The sequence below is a fragment of the Corella eumyota genome, chromosome 2 (genome assembly GCF_963082875.1).
Source record: "Corella eumyota chromosome 2, kaCorEumy4.1, whole genome shotgun sequence".
In the NCBI taxonomy this organism is placed as follows: domain Eukaryota; kingdom Metazoa; phylum Chordata; class Ascidiacea; order Phlebobranchia; family Corellidae; genus Corella; species Corella eumyota.
In genome coordinates this window covers 11,034,108-11,056,147 of record NC_137491.1, presented here as the reverse complement: position 1 = coordinate 11,056,147, position 22,040 = coordinate 11,034,108, and the positions used below count along the sequence as shown (strand labels likewise).

The following is a 22,040-nucleotide window of genomic DNA, read 5'->3' as shown; positions in this document are numbered from 1 at the left end:
ACTTAAGGATTGTTTTTTTATAGAGAAGAAACAAATAGTTGAGACCAGAACAATATAATGCATTATGTATTTAAAATAAGTTAATAATTAGTTATATTGTTTATTATCTGTCAAGAAGCATTATATTTTGTTAAAACACTTTCATAAATATATATTTAAATAATTCAATCTTATGTAAATAAATAAAATTTTTTATTTATGGACACCAACACTTTATATGCACGTTAAAAAAAGAAAGTAATTTACAAACAATAGGTATTTGTAAAATTGAAGTAAGGTTTAATGAATATTCTAAACTAGCTAATCTATCTGCGGTAAAAAGGTCACAAAAAATTGAAGAATCCGCGTTTAAAAAAATAATTATTAAAGTTACGTTATAAAATCAACGTCTATAGTCAACATTATTGTAATTGGTGTAAAATTGCAAAGTTATTTTAAAGGTAAATTTTGCTTTGTTCTTGGCAACCACATTAACGTTATTGGAAAATAAATACATACTGTGCAGTAATCGAAGGTCAGAAGATCAAAGTAAATTTTACAAAAAGATAATGAAAAAATTAATCAATTCGGTTTAGTGCTAAGAGGCTATTGAATCTATGAGATGTGTCTTTGCATAAAAAAAGAATAACATTGAAAACCTTTGTTCAGAATAGAATTAGATATACTAACTATTTGTTAAAAAAGTTTATTTATCAAGATTAAAAGTTTGTTAGTGTAAAATGGAAATTATAGATGGCGAAGTAGAAACGATAGAGCAGAATATTACAAATCATCACCACCATTCTTCTATCAACTTGTTATCAGAAGAAACATCGGTAAAATTAGATCGTTTTATTAAACATTTTAACATTGCATTACATCGCTCCAAAACTGCAATGATTATTTCGTTTTTATTTTAAAAAAGGAGATTAATGCTACTAATATATGCGAACGACATGTATCTAGAGCTCGCTTGGGAATTGGAATTACTTATATCTTTATTTGTTCAATAGGTTTGTTAACAACTAAATAAATCCAAACTGACATAAAAATCAATTAAGTATATAATTGACTTTAGAAAGATTGCGTTTCTACTTACTGTTTCTTTTATTTTTTCTATTACTTAGGACTTTGTGGCAATGGAATTCTTCTGTTAATTATGAAATCTATTCAGAAGCAATAAGCGACGTTTTATTTTTGTCCACATTGCCTTTTGCAACAGCGGATCTATTTGCAGGGTGGGCTTTTCGTAGACTTTATTAACCAATTTTGTTTTTATTAAAACACTTACGAAATATAGTTTTACTTTTAAAAGGGTACATTAAAATCGTTATTTGAACCCTCTGTTTTGATTTTTAGTAGCATCTGGCCCTTTGATTGGTTTTCTTGCAAATTAATGGTGGTAATAGTATATCTTAGCTAATCGGCTAGTGTTCTTAATGTCACTGCTATGACATTTGATCGATTCGAGGTAAGTGTACACATTAATGTGTTAACTGTCGAATATGATTTAGTAAATATTCTGTTTGTCTGGATACGTTAAAGTGTGTTATAGAGCATTACATTTCTCCTGCTACAATATATTGTATTTTTATTTAAATGTTTGTGGCATTTTTATTAAAAAACCTCATTTGATTTTAATCTTGATAACATTATATTTAAATTGTATTAAATACTCATCGATGTTTTTTCAGTGCATTGTCAGGGCCGTACAAACACGTAAAGTAAGAACCAAAAAAAGGGCAAAGCGAATTTTAATTGGGATTTGGGTTGTATCAATAATTTTCATGGCACCAGTTATTTATTTTGCAAGAGTTCAGTAAGTAAATTTACTTTTTTGCCTTTAGTTATTTTTGATTTACAAAAATTTACAAAAGCAACTTAACAACTTAATCACCAAGTAACTTGTGTTAACCAGTTATTCAAGTCCACACTTTTTTAGTATTCAAGGCCACACTTTAATTTTTTTTTAAAAATGTTTAAAGTTTACTTGATATTTCAAAATATTATGCAGTTTATGTATTTATTATAAAGAAGGTATTTTTATATTGTTTCTCGTCGTTTTAATTCATGCTGTGTTTTTTTAAATCACTTTTAAGTGGCGGGCGCTGTTCTTTGGAGTTTGACGAGTAAGTACTGATGGCTTTTTGGACATTCTTAACTTAACAAATTTAATTGAAGCAACTTTAAAAAAAATGGTTCAATGATGATAGAAAATAATATTTTATATTAGGTTAACAATGTTTCAATTAATTTTTGTTTTTCTTAGCATTGGCAGCATACAAGCTAAAACAGTACACATGTGTTACTTTTTCTATCGTTTTACTTTTTCTCTGGCGATTCCATTGCTTATTATGCTAATCTGTAATCTTTCATCGGTAATGGCTTTACGACCCCAATTTTATAAAAAGAATAATATGGTTTGTTCTTTTTAAAAGTTTACATTAATAATATCAACAAAAAAATTTAAAAGGTATTAAAAAGCAAGAACTTATAAACATTTACCTACTATTGAATTGCTAATCACTGTGTTGTTTTCAGAAAAAAATTAAAACAAAAAACAATGTTGAAAAAAGAGACTCACATTTAAAGGTAAGATATTATAATAAAATATGGCATTAAAATGGTAAATGGTCATAAAGTTTTTACTAAAATGTATATTTTATTTTTAGGTAACCAAAATATTTGCAACTGTAACTATGGTGTTTGTTATTTGTTGGCTTCCCAATTTCTTTTCCAATCTGATTTTTATGCTTGGTTCTCATGTTTTTAAAGCTCATGTTTTTAAAGGTAATTTTTTTTTAATTTATAATTTTGATATTTATTATTTTATAAAATTCTTTATAACAAATGACATTTTTTATATCAGATCCAATTAATATGTGCGTTTACTTGATTTGTCATTTTGTGACCGTGAGTTTGCTTTATTTTAATTCCTGCCTCAACCCATTTATTTATGCTCTGCTCGGGGGAAACTATAGAAAAAAGTAAGATGGGTTCAAAATTTAGTATGTGCAACAAGCAACTAATTTAAGCCTTTAAGTCAACAAACGTAGCCTAGGCCTACTGTTGATATTTGGGGTCGACTGAAAATGAGGGAATGGAAATTGAAGGAACGGAAAATGAAGGAACGGAAAATGAAGGAACCGGAAAATGAAGGAACCGGAAAATGAAGGAAAGCAAAAAAGGAGAGGGCGGAATCTTAAATACTAAAATGCGGAAATACCGTTGACTGTTTATTTAGGATTACTGTCATTTATTCGAGAACTGATAAGCGATAATGAGTTATTTTTTATTACCCCAGCATACCCCAGCTCTCTTCTATAAAATGCCCGTTTATTTCTAAAATAATATTGATTTAAATACAAATAAACAGTCAAGGGAACTTCCGCGTTTTATTTTTTTAAGATTCCGCTTCTCCTTTTTTCACTTTCCTTCAATTTCCGTTCCTTCATTTTCCGGTTCCTTCATTTTCCGTTCCTTTATTTTTCGGTTCCTTCATTTTCCGTTCTTTCATTTTCCGGTTCCTTCATTTTCCGTTCCTTTATTTTCCGGTTCCTTCATTTTCCGTTCCTTCAATTTCCGTTCCTTCATTTTCCATTCCCTCAAATTCCGCGTCCCCGATATTTGCGCTAGTTTAACATATTTTATCGTGGCCTACATAAATTTAGGATAAAAAACAAACATGAATGTTTTAAAATCGGTTATTAATTTACATGATTTAATTTTTTTAATTTTTTTTTAATGACATTTTTTATTTTAGAGTAAAAAATCTTTTTCGAAAATTATTTACCAGGCCTCAGAGATACTGTTTTTTTCGTAAAACAAAAAAAGACAACATCACAATTATTTAAGGAACAGAAAGCAAAAAACAATTCAAATACAATTTTTAATTGTTTGTCCGAAAAATCAACTGACTTTATATTTCTTGAAACTCGTGTTTAAAATTTTCTATTTTCGATAATATATTTTTTAATGAATTTTGTTTACGAAATTTTAAATTTAGCAACCTAGTACCTCGGTTTTCTTAAATTGACTTGGTTACATTCTGATTATACCTAATTGGTGTGTAGTTTATTAAATTGTTGTTGATTTTTGTCATTATTAAGTTACATTATATGTTTTACAAATTTTTAATTCTTTTTTTTTTGGCAGGATTTTTTATAAATTTTATGTTTTTCGTCAAAAATACTAAAATGGTTTGTTTATTTTGAAAACCACCATGCGTGACATCAAGATTATACTAAAGAAAATTGATTTCGAAAAGCACATGTTTTTATTTTCACGCAAGTCAGGTATGTTTTTTAGCTCCAAACCCAGTAAAAACAAATAAAAAAGTGACATGTCTTATTTAACTTATGCCCTCTTTTAAGTGAGTTTTCAGAATTGTCAGATTGGGTAAAGGCTGTTTTTTTAAAATATGTAATTCTTAAAAACAAACAGAAAAACGCAGCCCAAGCAGCAAGCGCACAATAATACCAGTATTACTAAATAAATAACGTTGGTTTTATTTCTAAATGACAGTAAAATTTTTAATTTGAGGAAAGTAAAGCTTAATTTGGTTTTGAGTTAAGAAATGCATAACGATCTATTTTGAATAATTAATGACTCACAAAGAAAATTACCAATATGTCGCATTGCAGCAATTTGATGTAAGTACTAACACTGTTAAAAACTATTTGTTTGTGCATTTTTTGTGAACGAAATATTTTAATCAACTATACAAACAAACAACTTAATTTGACTACTCTTTGTAACCTTTTATCAGTTTCTCTCTGTTTAACTTAAAATGATGTATCACTAACAATTCATCAATCTGTGTAATTTAATTAGGAGTACAGGTGCATGTTAATGATATGCTTAAGCAGGCGTGTAATTTCAATTACTGTGGGCAAAGGTTTAATGGCCTACTTAACTTTACTTAACACTACTTAACTTTACGCTCGGTGATGGGGAAAGATAAAATAGGCCCTTTTTCCTATAGGTTAATTAGCATTCTAGAGTTAGACACTAAACAATGTTACATTTTTAGGCAATTTTCCTACAAGAAATGTAGTGGTTTTATAGGGACTGATTTTGAGAATTTTTTTGTGTATGGTTTTGCGATTACTGTATTCAAAAACGAGTTACAAGTTGACTGGAGATAGCGAAAGGTTAGAGAGTTAATGAAGTTTTAATTTTAAATGTTGTCATTTAAACAGGAACTGTCAACTTGTGAAGGTACAAATGGTGAAATAATGGGAAAAATAAATGGAGATAGTGGAATGGACCAACAGAGCATGTTAACCCGATCTTCTACAAATGAAAATGATTTAAATGATGAAGAGGTAAAATTGATTTTATTGATCATTTTAAAAAAAAAATTTAATCTCTTAAAGTAAATATGTTTTTTTATCTAGTCAATATGTGACTTTATTGTAGAGTTGAATTTAATAGGCTACACATAATAGGCTATAAAATTTTATTGGTCTCTGCTTTAATGGTAAATATATTTTGACTTCCGGCATTAGGTAGCTCAATAAAATATTAGATTACATGTGTGTGTGATTTTTATATTTAACCGTTATTTTAATTAAATTTTTGTTTAATTTTTATTTTCTTTCTTTTGTTGTATTCAAGTTACTAACAAGTTATAGAGGCCCAAGTTCTAAGGGAAATAGCAGCTTTCAAAATAGATGTAACAAGTGGTTACATTCTCTAACCATACTGGAAAAATTGTTATCTATATTGGTTCTCATTCTTGGCTTTGTGATTATTATACTGGCTTCAACTTCTGTTTTAAATTCCAATGGTGTGTATAATTTATAACAGCACTTTTATTGTGTTGTTGTTTGTTATTGTTTTTTTTTATTGTGTTTTTATTTTCATTTTGCATGTCATAAGTTAATGTTCTTTTTTATAAAAAATCTTTTATGAAACATGCATTATTTATATTAAAAAAAAATTGCCTTTAAGATATAAAAATGAATTGGATTGAAATATTATTTTTTACATTTGTGCCCATTTTATTAATTTAATTTATTTATCTAATTTACACATTTTTTGATAGAATCTCTTCAAAATAAAAATCTCCAAAATTGTTCATCTCGCAGTTGTGTCAAAACTGCAAGTATGATAGCACGGAAATTAAACGAAGAAATTAATCCTTGCGATGATTTTTATGAGTTTTCATGTGGTGGTTGGAAGGATGATAACCCACTACCATCTGGTTATCCAAGGTCAATAAATATTCTTTACTCTAAGTCATTATTTTAATTTATTTTAACTGTTGATTAGAATTATTGATTATTAATACTATATTACACTTTTCGTCAATTTATGTAAATTTTTTTGTGGATTGGGAAATTTATTGGTTAGCGTCCGCTTAAGGGTGTGTCAATCACTTTAAAAATGTTTGATTAAAATAATATCCTTTTGTTTTATGTGCTTTTAGGTTTATCTTAATTCACTGTGTGAATAGCGCTAATTCTTGCAATCTAAACACTTAGCAATGATTATTTTAAAAGAATTATCAGTTAACACATTTTTTTCAATTTTTTTTCAAATCAATTTATAAATTTATTTAGATGGAGTTCTTTTAATATATTGGCGCAAAAAACACAAGTAATTTTAAAAAGACTTTTAGGTAGGCATTATTTAAATTATTGATTATTTTATTTATAAATTTGATTTTTGCATTAAATAAGCCTTATTTTATCTTAAAATGTAAACATTATCATTTAGGTGAAATTCTAAATAAAAATTATTTTTAATTAGAAACAAATCAAACTTCTGACACTGTCACTGAACAAAAGTCAAAATTATTTTATCAATCTTGTTTGGATTTAAATAAAATTAATGAGATTGGATCTAAGCCGTTGTTGAATACTCTTAATAAAGTGGTTGGTTATATATATTTTGTAATCAAAATAAAGTTTAAAATATAAAAAAAAAAATTTATTTTTAGTATGGTTATAGTTATGATATAAATTTGTAACAATAGGTATATTTTCTTTTAGTTTTTTGTATATTTTTGATTATTACAATTGATTTATTGATCTTTATTTAAAAAAGTTCTGATTTAATTTTGTTTTAAATTTGATTATTGATTTGCATTATTTTAAATGAAACTCCCTTTTTGGGATAAAAATATCAAATTAAGGTTGACGGATGGTCCTTTACGAAAAATTGGGATGAATATAAATTTGATTTCAACAAAACGTTGCTTCAACTTATTCCTTATTCCACTTTTCCCTTTTTTTATATCGCTGTTGACGCCAACCCCAAAAATGCAACTTCAAATGTCATTTTTGTAAGTTCCTAACAAAAAATATGATGTGTATAATTATTTTAAAATTTAAAATGTTAGATGGCTTATTATTTTAGTTGTTGTGAATCAATTATTTATAACATGTAAGATAACATTTGCATATTCAAAGAATTATATAACTTTTTGGCAGAAATAAGTAATCTAAATAATTATATTTTTATTTTGCAAACTTAAAATTTACTTCATTTTTAAATTACAAAAATTTAATTTTCATAGGTTGAAGAATCTGCTTTAGATCTTGGAAATCGAGATTATTATTTAAATAAAACAATTGAAGACGATAAGGTAAAAATTTTAACTTAATACAACATTACATATGTTGTGTAAAATTGTTGTGAAGTATTACTTCCTTTAAGTTTGTTTTTCAAAAAAAATGAAATTTTTTACAAGTATTTCGATAAAGCTAAATCTGTATCATATTACATAATTATTTAAACTGTTTTATCATTTAAACAATATTTGAACTGCCCAGAATTTGCTCAGGAATTGATTTTAATAAAGAACTTTATTTTTAACACAACTTAAGTGTAATATTTCTAAAATTTTTAATATGTCCTTTTTTAGTTTTATTTATTTTGAATTTGATATTTTTAGATTTTATCAGGATACTTGGAGTACATGACACAGATCGGAGTTTTGCTTGGAGGGGAAAGAAATGAAACAAGATCACAGATGTTGGAGATTCTTGTTCTTGAGCAGGAGTTTGCAAAACATTGTCTCTCTATGGAGGATATGAGAAATGAAGAGAAAACTTTTCGAAAACTAAAGCTCAAAGATTTTCCAGTGAGGCTTTGGTCAATTATAAGAATCAAAATAGTCAAATGTCATTTAAAATTAAAATTTTATAAATATGACAATACAAATAAAATTTTATATTAATCATAAAGAAACTAAATATTTTAGGGTATTTTTCCTGAAGTGGATTGGTTAACTTTGGTTCCCAAGATGTTTAAAGATTTAGCAAATATTACAATAACTCCTGAAGAAACTATTGTAACTAATAGTTTGCAATTTCTTAGCCAAATGTCAGCTATTTACAGAAAAACTCCTGACAGGTTTGTATTTAAGATATGGTTGTTTAATAAAAAGTATAGGTAATATTAAAATATTGCTAAAACTTGTATTTGTTTTGCTTAAAGTTTTAATTAAACTGCTTGTCTAAACTAAACTCTGTGTTATGTATTTCGCTTTTTTAATTGTCCATTTTATAAATTATTTAACTGTTTTGAAAATTAAAAATGTCTTATTAAAGTTTATTTCTTTAGAATTATCTCAAATTACATTTCATGGAAGTTTAGTAACACGCTAGTTAGTTCTTTGGGCCAACCTTTTATTGATGCCCAAAACGCATTTCATAAAATCAAATACGGCTCTGACAGGGTAAGATTCAAGTGTTTGAAAGTAACTGTTTATGTTATTACTCTTTGTTTGGCAAGTTATTAAATTGTTGATGACTAATTTCCTTATAAATTGTAAGGTGGTTAACATCTTTATGATTTATATCATTATTATTTTAAGATAGGTGTTGTCAACAAACGTGTTTACTAAAAAAATGAGATTGTTTTGCTTTTAAAAAAAAAATTCTTTGAATTTCTAAAAATTGCATTTAAAATTTAGCATAAGCAATTTTAAAAGCATGCCCATATAAGTTAAGTTCGTATTTCAGTTATCGCTTTTGTTTAAACGGCACAAACAACCTTAAATCAGGCCAAAATAATAAAACTTACCTATATATGGCCTGCTTCTTGTAAACTGTAAAATCCCCTTGTATTTTAAAGTTGTCTAATAGTTTTTGAAACATTGCTTCTAGAAAATACCCTTTGTAAAAGAATTGCCGCCAACAATAAAAATGGTGTCTGCTTAAACTCCAATTCTGTGGTTTACAGTTTCTTTTTCAAAGTTTTTTTTTTGAATTTTATTTAAAAAATATTAGTATTTTTTAATTTGATTGTTTTTTGGTAGAGTTGTTTAGAAAGATGGAGATATTGTGTCGAAGATGTGGAAACTGTTTTAGGTTTGGGTCTTGGGCGACTTTACATTGAAAATATGTTCGATCAAAACAGCAAAAAATCAGTAAAAATTTGTTAATTTTTTTTTAAATTGTATAGGCTATATTAAATTTAAAATTTTTTTTTATGGAACTTCGTTATCAAATGATCAATTTTGTGTTTTTTTAAATACTTTTTTAAGTGTGACAACTTTTTTTAAAAATTTTATTGGTTTTTAAATTAAAATTTACCTTTAAAACTGGATGAATAATAAAAGTTATACAATATAGGCAGAAGATATGGTAAAAGCAATTAAACTCGAATTCAACAAAGAATTAAATGAAATTCATTGGATGGATGAAGTAACATTAAAAAAAGCATTTAACAAGGTAAACTTACTTGGTTTCCGAAAATGTAAATATTAACATTTAGTTGTTTAATTATATGGTCTAGTATAATATAGTATGGTCACCAATTCCAACTTAAAAAAAGATTAATGATTTGGTTAACTAATACTTTTACTAAGAAATATATATTTTATACATTTTGCAGGCTGATGCTGTAAACAACATGATAGGCTTTCCTGATGAGATTTTGAATCAAACTTACATCGATGAAAAATATAAAGATGTAGGGTGTTATATTTTGTCGTTATTATTGACCCGATTGATGCTACTTTTCTTAGAAAGCTATGGTGTTGACCGAATTATAAATTTAAGCTTATTATTTGGCAAGATTTGTAAATTATAGAATACTTTGCTACTTATTGCAATATGAAACCTTTTTATTATTATAAAAAATTAGGTATAATATTTATGTTTCTGGATGATTTTTTTTAATTTTTTGGAAACTAATTTTATTTTTTTAGTTGATCATTTCAGCAAATGGAACTTATTTTGGTTATAATATTAACTACAATTTATTTGTTACCGAAACAGAATTAAAAACCTTAAGAAAACCTGTCAAAAGGGATGAGTAAGTAAAATAATATTGAAAACTTTTGTTTTTGTTTGATCACAAAAACTATTTTTAAATTTTTGATTTTATTTATATTTAACACTTTGGGTAAATACAGGTTTTTTTATGATTATTTTAATAACTATTTAAATACTAGATGGTTACTAATGCCTCAAACAGTAAATGCCTACTACTCAACTACACAAAATGTTATCGGTAAGAGAAATTGTAAAGCATATATTCTAAAAAACACTTATTCTAAAGTTTCTAATTTGTAAGTAAATTAAAAAGTTTCTAATTTGTAAGTAAATTAAAAATAATTTTTTGACACGAAAAATATTTTATATATATATGTCGTAAATTTTGAAATATTGTTAATATATTTGTTTTTTACATTATTAAAAAATTGCAACAGTTTTTCCTGCTGGAATTCTACAATCCCCTTTTTATCAAAATCAATTTCCGATGGCTTTGAATTTTGGGGGAATAGGAGTTGTTGTTGGACATGAACTAACCCATGGGTTTGATGATCAAGGTTATTTAAAAAGAAAAATTTTTAAAAAGTTTTTTATTTATGTAAAAAGTGTAAAAATTTACTCTTAAAGGAAGGTGTCAATAAGTAGCTAACAGTACTGGTCCTTACTCTAACCAAGTCCAAAAAGCAAAATAAAAGGTTATCAGACGATACCTTCAGGTTTTTAATAATAAAAATTGGTTAGAAAATCGCTAGATTGTTTGGTAAAAGTTATTTAATATTAAGGCTGTAATATTGGCCATTAGAATAAATATTTTTAAAAATGTTGTATATTTGCTGTTTATGGCTGATGTTTTTTTGTTTTATTTAGAATGTCTGGTTGTTTCTTATAATTATGCAAAAACGAATTAGCGCACAATTTATATCTTGTACTTGTAGGCATTAAATGTTATAAATTATTTACCTTAATTAAAAAAATACATTTCACAAGAGTGCACTATATTGCATTATCATTGATTTTCTTACAATCAAAAAACAATTTTAACAATTTGTTAAAATCTTTAAAAATAGGTCGCCAGTATGATTTAAATGGCAACCTACGCAATTGGTGGGAAAATAACACGCTTACAAAATTCAAAGCTGAAACCCAGTGTATGATTGATCAGTATAACAAATATCAGAATAATGGTAACAAGGTAAAAGAAAATAAATCAAAAAGTAATTTAATGCTTCTCAAAATACTATATTTATTTTAATTCTATTTTATCAAACTTAAATTTCTTTTAAGCCTGTTTGGTTTTAAGTTTAACTTATTTAAATTTATTTCATTTACAGGTTAATGGAAAGTTAACTATTGGTGAAAATATCGCTGATAATGCTGGTTTAAGACTTTCCTTTATGGTAAGAAACAACTAGTTTGCTAACTTGTGTTTTTAAACTACTTTTATATTTGTACATCAAAAAAATGGGTTTACATAGTTTAAACTTATTCATTTATTGAATTGAAGTTGGTAGATTTAAGACAGTATTAATTATACATTTTTAATATACAGGCCTACCAAAACTGGCGAAAAACAAATGGAGCAATTGATTTAGATCCTTACCTTCCTTCACTCAATTATACACATAACCAACTATTCTACATTGCATTTGCTCAGGTTAGTAGTTGTTTTAGTAATATTTTATTTTTTTACAATTCTTTTAAAAGCATAATTTAATGTCAACACTAACTAGTGGTGTGGATTATTGCTTTGAGACATAGGCATCTCTGATTGATGTCCTTGGTTTGATTTCTACTGCTAAAAAACAATAAAAGATGCTTTTTCTGCTAAAAAAAAAACTGTTTTTAATTTAGTTATGGTGTTCTGTGTCAACAAAGCAATTTGATCAACAACAAATATTGACAGATGTTCACAGTCCATCCAAATTCCGTGTGATAGGCACAGTTTCAAATTCAAAAGATTTTGCAGAAGCATTTCAATGCCCTGTTGGCAGTCCCATGAACCCAGTAAAAAAATGTAAAGTATGGTAACATTTTTTTAACTGGGTTTATATATAACAAACATAAGCAAGCTTATTATATTTAACAAGGTTGTGTTTTTTAACATTAGGTTAAGGAAATATAATGCAAATTAAATTAAGTGACAATCAAGGGCATTTTAAAAATATAAAATGATGCCTCAAATTAAGGCCCGCCAAAGGCATTAAATTATTTTACAATTAAAAGTTAGATTTAATTATCAAATTTGTAAAAAATAATACACAAAGAACATTTTAGGCCCATTTTTAAACATTATATTGTATCACAAATAAACATGCTATATCTTGTCCGTTATTTTTGCCAGTGTTCATTGTTTTTTAAGGTACATCTTTTGTAAATTTCTTCGTTTTTTGTTTATGTATTTAATGTACAATTGTAGATTTCTGCCATTTAATGTTGTAAATCATGGTTCATCCTTTCTTGCATTTTGTGTTTTTTATGTTCATTTAGATATTAGTATTTCAGTTTTAGGCCTTTTTCTTAATTACAATGACATATTTTTATTTCCAAGAAATACTAAACAAAAAGATTTGTTTATATTTTTTCCATACATTTCTTGTCTCTTGATAATAATTATTTTTGTGGATTTAACTAAAAACGAAATGTTAAGATTGTAGCATTTTCGGCCAATTAAAGCTTATGTATGTTTATTTCTTTTCTAATTATGAAACAATGAGCATAAAAACTAGACTACCTAAGGCAGAGTATTTAAAGTTGTTTTAGAACTAGGCAGGTTAAGATTTCTGACTTAGTGGTTTAAAGAATTGCCTAAAAGCAATTGTGAACTTTTGCATTTTTAACTTACAACCATTTTTCAAGAGCAGCCTGATGAAGTAAGATTTATATTTTAGGAAACTTTTCAGTAACTTTTTATGTAAATTGTGTTTTTAACCCTCTTAAAAGTTGACAGTTAAGTAGGACATTGATGTGCCAATAGCAAAACTATGAGACCGAGGTAAGCTTATGGGTGTTTTGTCTGTTAAAGAATATATGGGACAATAAATTTTATTTATAATATTTACATACAATGGTCTTCACCAACGACTTGATGTGTTATGAAAGGTATTTTGATACCATACCTGGTAAAAAAACCCTGTTCGACTGTATAATGCATTTACCTATTGGTTCTCATTACTGTTTAATTAAAATGAGTATATGCCTTTTTCTCAGGCGTAATTTTTTATGACGTCATCTTGGCGGGGAAATATTAAAGTTGTAGGTGGTTGCAGGGAAATTCGATCGTATGGTTAACGAATTTATTAAGAGTGTTGTTAATTATAAAGTTATTTTTGCCCACTTAAGTTTTAGTTTACAAAATAGGTTTTTATAAGAGAAAGAGTAAAATATCAAATTTCATAATCTATAAATAAAAATGCGATATACTACCTACGCTTTTTTTACACATTTAACCTTTAGGCAAAATTTAGATACGATTAAACTGTACAGGTAAAACAACTTTTGTGTTCTCCATTTCGTAGATTTTAGGTTTAATAACAAAAGTGAAAGAAAGAAAAATTTAAAACAGAAATTTTATTTTCACAATTAGAAAGCTTAAATCGCTAGTAATCAGCATTTTCTATTCAGTAGCCTAAAAGGCTCTACACAGATACAAAACAATAAGCTATAATATACGACTGGTTCTTTGTATGTTTATCAACATCGACTCAGTATCGTTTTTAGCGTCATATCCTCTATAAAATGAACCGCTCTAAGACAAGAAAGCACAGACAAGTGAAATAGAAAATGTTATTTCATGTTTCTACCCTGAGCCAGTGTTTGTATTAGGGCTTTGATTGAACCTGCTTCCCGTTTGTCAGTTAACAAAAATTGTTAGATTAGAAATACATCGAGAACTACGTAGTAGTTTTAGTTTTATAAGAAAATACATTGGTTAAGTGTAAAGGTTTTGAAAATTGAACTATTATATTGTTATTATTATACGGAAGAATATTTTTATATATAAAGTTTAGTACTTAGTAGTGTAACAATCGAAGGCAAATTAAGTGATAACGCTATTTGTTACAGTAGCCTACGCATTTTAATGTGTCATACAAGAAGTAAGACTATGCAAGTATCTAAACCATAAAGCTGCGTATTATTGTCAACTAGACTTAAAATTAAATTTAAAACAAAACACAATTATGTTTATTTAATTTGCATTGATTTTTAAACAAAGGTTTAACAAAAGCAACATAATTTTTTCTGTTATTGTATGCTTTCATATTGCGTGGGTAAATATTGTGGTATGAGGTGAACTCGTATTATACCGAATCAAAAGTAGGAAGTAGACAACGATACACATTAACTTACATATTAATATAGTTAACGATTAGAAAAGTGGTACTAGATTATATGTGTCTAAAATTTTGCACGTCATTTTACATGTTGTTTTAATAACCTTTAATAGGTCGTTGCTTACACTTTGTAGTTATGTTAAGCAAGTTCAGTGCGCTGCCTGAGGTATTTGATCACGTAGCATTTGTTGAATTTATTGCCGATTTCCACGAAATACTTAAAGCGATAGTTTGTTTTGCTTTTGGTAGCTGAAATTACAATATTTCCCTTAAACATTAAGGTAGCTGAAGTACCTGATAAGATTGTGTTATCGTTTGAATATACAAAAGTAGATTAGAAATTGCGCTCGAACTTTGTGCATGTTGTTGATATTAGATTTTAATAATTAAGCTAAATTTTTCGAGCCAAGTTCAAGTATTTTAGTTTATTTACGACTGACAAAAGCAAGTGTAACGCGCAATTAATTTTTGCAATATTTTATTACAAATTTAAATTTAAAAGTAATAGCAATCATAGAAAACATAAACGATTCGGATATATATTTGTCGTATACTTATGGTTTTGTACTTTTAGATTAATAAGTTTAGTCAAACCAAAAGTTATCTAAACAATCTGCAATGGGAGACAAGACAATCGAAGAAATAGCAAAAGCTGGAAAAGTCAATGGCCTCCAAATTTGGCGAATCGAGAACATGGCATTGGCCCCGACCAATAAAGCTACGCACGGGAAGTTTTTCGTTGGCGACTCGTACATTGTATTAAAAACCAAGTCAATAAGAGGTAAATTAGCAATATTTATATTTAAAGGTTTAATTTATGCAGAAAATAAATCCTTGCCAATTGACGAGGTTTTATTTCAAAAAATTTGCATATTTTGCAAAAAAATCAATATGTTCATAATGCAGATTTGCATGTAAAAATTTAAGGAAAGGACTTAGTTGCTATTTGTTTACAAAATTATACACTACCATCAATATAAAAATTTTTTTAGGAGGGTCTTTTTCTTGGGATCTCCACTTCTGGCTCGGAGCGGAGTCGAGTCAGGACGAAAGGGGGGCCGCTGCCATTTTATCCACCCAGATTGACGAAAGTCTAGGTGGCGCTCCTGTGCAGTTTCGCGAACTCCAAAACTACGAATCGTCGACGTTTGCAGGCTATTTCAAAGATGGCATCACCTACCAGGTAAAGGTTAAATTTGAATGTTAATGTAAAACACTTTGGTGTTTTGGGCGTTGTTGTTAATTCAAGCATATTTTATTTGCTGTTTTTCCCACACATTGTTTATTCATAGGTTAAGATCAATATTTTTTATTCAAATGATCAATTGTGTTATGACTATAGATGATGTATAGATGTATAATCTAGTTAATAAGCGGAAGTTTATTTAACAAAATACAATTTTAACGCTTATCATAAAAAATTAAATGTATGAAATCTTATATATCACAACTATTTATCTTACGCCGTCAAAAGTAATGTGTGTTTAAGTCGCGATTACTATAAAATGAAAGTAAATTATAACTCAATACGAGGAACATTATATTTGCGTTATTAAATAACTTTCTGTTTATTAAATCTAAGTTTCTTGTTATTGTTTGTTTAAATACGGCTCTTTTGTGAGTAATTGAATTGTTTGTATATTAAAATGCTTTTTACAAAAAAATCAAAGTGTCATCGAAAATTTCCATTACATTTTCGACGCGTAAAATTTCCTGTTTTTCAAAGTTGTTGTAATTATGAATAATAATATAAACAGGAAAGTGAGCAAACGCATTGTTTTGTATTGCATTAAAGAAAAACGAAGATGTTACGTACTGGAATATATGTTAACTGTGCAATTATGATTACTTATTTAACAATATAAATTTAGGGTTTTAACTCTTAATAAAAACATTTAATAATTGTAGTGTACTTTATAAACTTCACAAACAAATTTCAAACAATATAAAAGACTAACAAATCAAATCGTTTAATTTAAGTTTTTTTTTCTATTGTGACGAGAGTAAACCAATTCATGGGCCTATCTCGCAATATCTTTTTTGGCATTTCTTAAAACTACATTTTCCCTTTTTCTTATATTGAAAAAATATTTCTCTTAAAAAATATAAAAATTTCTTAAATGTGTAAAAATAATTTAATTAGGTGTTTATTTAAACAGCAAAAATCATATCCACTTATATACATATATTTTCAGAAAGGAGGGCACGCAAGTGGTTTCAAACAAGTGCGAACTAATGTTAGCGAGGAGAAAAGGCTGTTTCATGTTAAAGGTCGTAGGTTTGCTCGTCTTACCGAAGTTGAGCGAAGTTGGGCATCTTTCAATCAAGGAGACATCTTTATTCTCCAAGTTGAAAACGTAATTTTTTAGGTTTTTATTGAAGCAGGTCAAATAGTTGTTGTTTTTGTCCAAGTTTAAAGTCCCATTTAAATATGATAACATGACTGGATGATTTTATCACGCAGAATATCTACCAATGGAATGGCTCTATGAGCAACCGATATGAAAGGTTGAAAGCTATTCAGGTTTCCAACCGAATTAAAAGCGAGGAATTAAGAGGAAAGGGAAAATTAAAAATAATTGAGGAAGGGGAACCGATTCCACAGGAAATGATTAAGGTTTGTAATTTGTTTCTAAATCTGAGTGTTTTTTAATGTGCCTAATTTTAGGAAAGTTGTATTACTTAATCATCGTAATACATGCTTACTCTTGAAACATTTTTTTTCTTTTCGAAGTGATTTTGTTAATAATAATGTACAATATCAACAAATTTTTTGTTAAAGTTTTAAAACTAGAATAATAGTATGTAATCTTAATCTGATTTATGCACCTTATAAATAATAACGCAGAACTTTAATTATACAATTAAGTGTTGTTAACACAAGTTCATTTGGCTAGAATCTTTCTGGTTCACCAAGCGACATTCAGCCAGAGCAGTGTGATGATGTGGTTAGCGCGGTAAAGAAGCCTGCCACCCTTTATCACGTGTCATCAGACAGCGGAAAGCTGGAGGTCAAGAACATAGGGAAAGCACCGTTTAGCCAAGGAGCTTTGCTTAGTGGAGATTGCTTCATTGTTGATGATGGTTCATCGGGAAGTATTTTTGTTTGGAGAGGTATAAAATTACTTCAACGAAAAATATATATTAACTTCTGTGTAAGAGATTAAAATTGCACATCATTTGTATGATTTTTATAGGCAAAAAAGCCAGCAAAGATGAGCGTACTGGTGCAATGGCAAATGCTGAGAAGTTTATTACCGATCATGGTTACAGTGCTAGCACCCAAGTGCAGGTTAAATTTAAAAATTTGTAAAATGTAAAAATTTGTTAGCCATCAAGTTAATATTTGCTTCACAATTTTTTTCTTCGGTCTCTTATAATAGCTTAACAATTGTTATATACAGGTTGTCAATGAGTTCTCAGAGAGCACCCATTTTATCCAATACTTCAAGGAATGGATAAGAAAAGATCAGACAATTGGGTTTGGAAAGGCTTACAACGAAAACAAGGTCGCAAAATTGGACAAGGTAAAGGCTTTAGCTTATTAAATGCTTTCGTATACCTAATTTAAACTGTTTGTAAATTGTGTTTAAAAATTAACCTATGCTTGTTAATTCGTATACAATTTAGACCAAATTTGACGTCAAGACCTTGTACAACAGCCCCAAATTGGCATCTGAATACGGAATGGTTGATGACGGATCTGGATCGGTAAAACCAGTTTTTAAGATTTTTTTTAAATTCTATTTTTTATTGGAGACTAGTTATTTAGCTTTTACAATTTTTTAATATTTTTATTGCTTTATAAAATAATATAGAGTTTGATAAAATTACATTTGTGTATTATTTTTAAAATAAGTAACAGACTCAATAATTAGGTTTTAATGGTTTTAACCGTTTGTACAATATTTCAATTATTTTTCAGGGAAAGGTATAACAACGGAATAAATTATAGTATAACACTTATAGAAATATTATTTATTTTTAAATTATTTAAAAAAAATACAATTTTTTAGATAATTAAAACAAATTGTTTTAATATTTAAATATTAATTATCGAAAAAATTATTTTTATTTAAAAAATTACCTTATTATTTAAAATTACAGAATTATGATAAAAAAATCTTATAAATGTTGTTGTTGGTTATTTGATTTTTAAATAAAATTAAAAATTTTTAACAACAATTAATTAACCAAAAAAAAAATTTTCCACATTTTTTACAGAAAAAATGTTTGTTAATTTTTTAAATGCAAACAACAAATTTTCTGCATCTGAAATATGATAAACACAGAAAAATAATTTAAGATTATCTTAAACTGTTAACTTATTAATTATTATGTTAAACAATTTGACTATAAATTTAAAACGTATATTTTTACTTATTACTTGCAGAATAAAATTTGGCGTATAGAAGGAAACAAGCACGTTGAGTTGAGCAAAGATGCGTACGGAAGGTTCTACAGTGGTGACTCCTATCTTGTTCTGTATACCTACAAGGCGGGAAATAGGGAAGAAAGTATTATTTATATGTGGCAGGGTTTAAACTCAACTAAAGAAGAGGTAATTTGAGTGGTTGTTTAAAGAACATAGAGTTTGGAAGATTTAAAACACACATTGTAAAATTTAAATAAATATTTTTTCTAATAGTACAAATTTTAGGATATTTTTAAACTTGTAAAAAAAACACGAAAAAAATTTAAAGGAAGTTTATAATTTTAAAAGATTGCTGGCTCAGCTATTTTAGCTGCATCAATTGACGAAGAATTTGGAAAAAGCAAAGCTGTTCATGTTAGAATCGTAGAGGTAATTTCACTTTAAAATAATTAAATGAAAATATGTTAATTATTTGTTTTAATAGTTGTTGAATTTATAATTTTAATGTACATAAGTACAAATTTTTGAAAATAATATTTGTATATAACATCATTTAACGTTTAGGGCAAGGAGCCAACACATTTCTTAAGCATATTCGCAAACCCATTAATTATTACTAGAGGGGGCTATAACAAGGAAGCTAAGAAAGAAACTGGGGTTTCAGATACTGCATTGTATCAGGTAGTTCCTAAAGTCTTAAAAATTATAATTGAAACTATTTTGCAAACATAACAACTAGCTTTTGTTAAAATTTGTTAATTAGATCTTCGGCTAAAATTTAATTAACGAAATATATAATATAGGTAAGATCAACTGCTATTGGAGGTACCAAGGCAATTGAAGTTGATTCACAAGCTGGTGCTTTAAACTCAAACGATGCTTTTGTCCACAAGACTCCAACTTCGTGTTTTATTTGGGTCGGAATTGGTGCAAGTGATATTGAAGTAAAAACTGCTAAATATGTTGCAGGTTTGTACTTTTTTAACTTTGATTGATAGGTTATACTTAAGGTTTTTGCTTGAAATACATTATGTTTAGGTATAAATGTCTATTGTAGGATCTAATACATTCCTACTATGGCTTAAACAATTATTAAACCCCAATAGAGTACGCTGTAAAGATGAGTATCGATAAGAAAGCCACACTTAATTAAAATACACAAAATAGTCGTGTTAAATCAAACTCGCTAACTTATTACCAAAACCTGCCCAAGGATTCAATCTACCAAATGTAATCTGTACAAGCGCCTTTAAATTAGAATTGAAACTACAGGAAATGCGAAATAAATGCGACACAAAAATATGACATGAAACACAAACTATAAAGTATATAATCAACAAATTAAGTATAAAAGCGAAAGTCTAATTGTGTGTTAAACCTTACTTCTGCCTTACTTATATATGAGTTTTTTCGTCCAGCGAACTGACCAAAAAGCTATATTGCCAGTTATTTAAAGCGAAATAAAATAGGAGAAAGCGCATACAAACAATAAAGAAAATACAAAGAATTATCGATAAACAGAACAACAAATGCGTCATAAATGACGATGGGGAGTGAAAAATATCCCGCAGTTGGGATCAAGCTAAATGATTCAGCATGAAACGCTGAAGCTCACTAAAAGTGACCTCCCGCTAATAAATCATTTCAAAATTTTAATAAAATCGATAATGGACATAACATCTATTAAAGTTAAATGTTGTATTTTGTTTAATAAATTTTGCTTAATGTTTTTGATAATAAAGTTTTTTTGGTAATACGAATATTTCAACATACTTTTCTATATAAAATTTTTATTTTTTGAAATACTTTAGGTGTTGTTTCGACTAAATCACCAACAACCGTGCAAGAGGGTAAAGAACCTGCTGAGTTTTGGAAGATTTTAGGAGGAAAGAAACCATATGCAAGCAATCCAAGACTACAACAAGATCTTAGCGACAATCCTCCACGTTTGTTTGCTGTGTCTAACGCCAAAGGTTTTAGTTTGATTTCGATTTTTTATTAAAATCGTTGTGGTATAAGATTTCAAAGATTTCGATTTAAAATTCAAAAAAACAATACTTAAAGAAAACGATGCTTATCCAGGTAAAGTTACAATCGAAGAAGTTCCAGGTGCGTTTACTCAGAGCGATCTGGAAGTGGACGACATCATGATGTTGGATGTTTGGGACCAGGTCTTCCTCTGGATCGGTGATGGGGCGAATGATGAGGAGCGATCCCAGGCTCCAATGTGAGTTTATCGACAGTTATTTTTAAGCAGTTTCATAATTCAAATTTTTTTAACTTTAGGTTGTAGAATGTACTGTTAAAATCTATTTGTAATTTAGTCTGGTCGCAGAATACATAACCAAGGACCCTCGTGGCCGTGACGTAAATGCTCCTCAGACAACAATCAAGATGAACTCAGAGCCAGTCACGTTTACAGGATACTTTCCATCTTGGGATAGAAAGTTCTTTGACAAGAGAAGCGATTATAAGTCCCGCATGAACAACCTGACTTCTTAAAGTGCTCTGTATAACTACTGCTTCTGTCTGTTGTAATTAAGTAATGATAAATCAAATGCTCACTGTGTAGTTAAACGCTGGCCCATGTTACTCGGTGTGTGATTTAATGTGTATAGGCTTTGTAATCAAATATTGCACTTAATACGGATTTTAAAGCTAAATTAAAATACCGAATAATAAAGAAATTTATAACCAAATAAATTAAAATGTAATGTATATTTAAAATTACTGTAAGCAGTATGACTTTATTTTTGGTTAAAAATGTGCAATAAAATTATATAAACAGAACTTAATATTCGCATAAGCTTGGCGTTAGCATGTTACGTAACGTCAACCCTGTTATAATAAACATGGCAACCCAATAAATAACTATAAATCCCCTTGCAATACAATTAAAATATATAACGAAGGAAATTCTAATTAGAGCAGGTGAAATTTTTGAAATAATAAGAAATTGAGTTTTTTTTAGTAAGGACCAGAAGGTTTTAATGAACATAGGCGGTGTCCTTTTAAATAAAAAAGGCAATTGTGCATACGTTGATTTGTAACGCTAAAAATAATTCAGTAATTAGGGAATAGATTTAGTAAAAACAAAAAGTCGCGGGTCGTCTGTTAGTAATT

The 22,040-nt window shown here is 27.9% G+C and overlaps 3 protein-coding genes across 3 annotated transcripts; all 3 read left to right on the top strand.

Moving 5' to 3' along the window:
- The first annotated feature begins 719 nt into the window (after positions 1-719).
- Positions 720-3,833, top strand: LOC145742389 (somatostatin receptor type 3-like). Its single transcript, XM_082560169.1, is given in 9 exon segments — positions 720-886; positions 1,107-1,217; positions 1,339-1,450; positions 1,674-1,798; positions 2,249-2,357; positions 2,521-2,571; positions 2,652-2,736; positions 2,849-2,966; positions 3,743-3,833. Coding segments are annotated over 9 exon segments (969 nt in total).
- Positions 3,834-4,501: 668 nt separating this feature from the next.
- LOC145741657 (endothelin-converting enzyme 1-like) lies at positions 4,502-12,673 on the top strand. Its single transcript, XM_082559275.1, has 21 exons — positions 4,502-4,631; positions 5,181-5,306; positions 5,599-5,770; positions 6,029-6,197; positions 6,546-6,604; positions 6,736-6,860; positions 7,121-7,270; positions 7,505-7,573; positions 7,883-8,071; positions 8,192-8,343; positions 8,554-8,668; positions 9,251-9,361; positions 9,567-9,665; positions 9,829-9,906; positions 10,145-10,251; positions 10,391-10,449; positions 10,649-10,768; positions 11,279-11,403; positions 11,543-11,608; positions 11,761-11,865; positions 12,063-12,673. Exons 1-21 carry the CDS (start codon positions 4,584-4,586, stop codon positions 12,237-12,239), a joined length of 2,421 nt encoding a protein of 806 aa, XP_082415401.1. The 5' UTR covers positions 4,502-4,583; the 3' UTR covers positions 12,240-12,673.
- A 2,447-nt stretch (positions 12,674-15,120) lies between these two features.
- Positions 15,121-21,773, top strand: LOC145741491 (gelsolin-like). The gene is made up of 15 exons (XM_082559086.1): positions 15,121-15,323; positions 15,535-15,725; positions 16,738-16,899; positions 17,007-17,159; positions 17,440-17,656; positions 17,740-17,834; positions 17,947-18,069; positions 18,173-18,253; positions 18,936-19,103; positions 19,266-19,346; positions 19,482-19,598; positions 19,721-19,886; positions 20,729-20,890; positions 21,000-21,144; positions 21,242-21,773. Exons 1-15 carry the CDS (start codon positions 15,161-15,163, stop codon positions 21,417-21,419), a joined length of 2,202 nt encoding a protein of 733 aa, XP_082415212.1. The 5' UTR covers positions 15,121-15,160; the 3' UTR covers positions 21,420-21,773.
- The last annotated feature ends 267 nt before the right edge of the window (positions 21,774-22,040 follow it).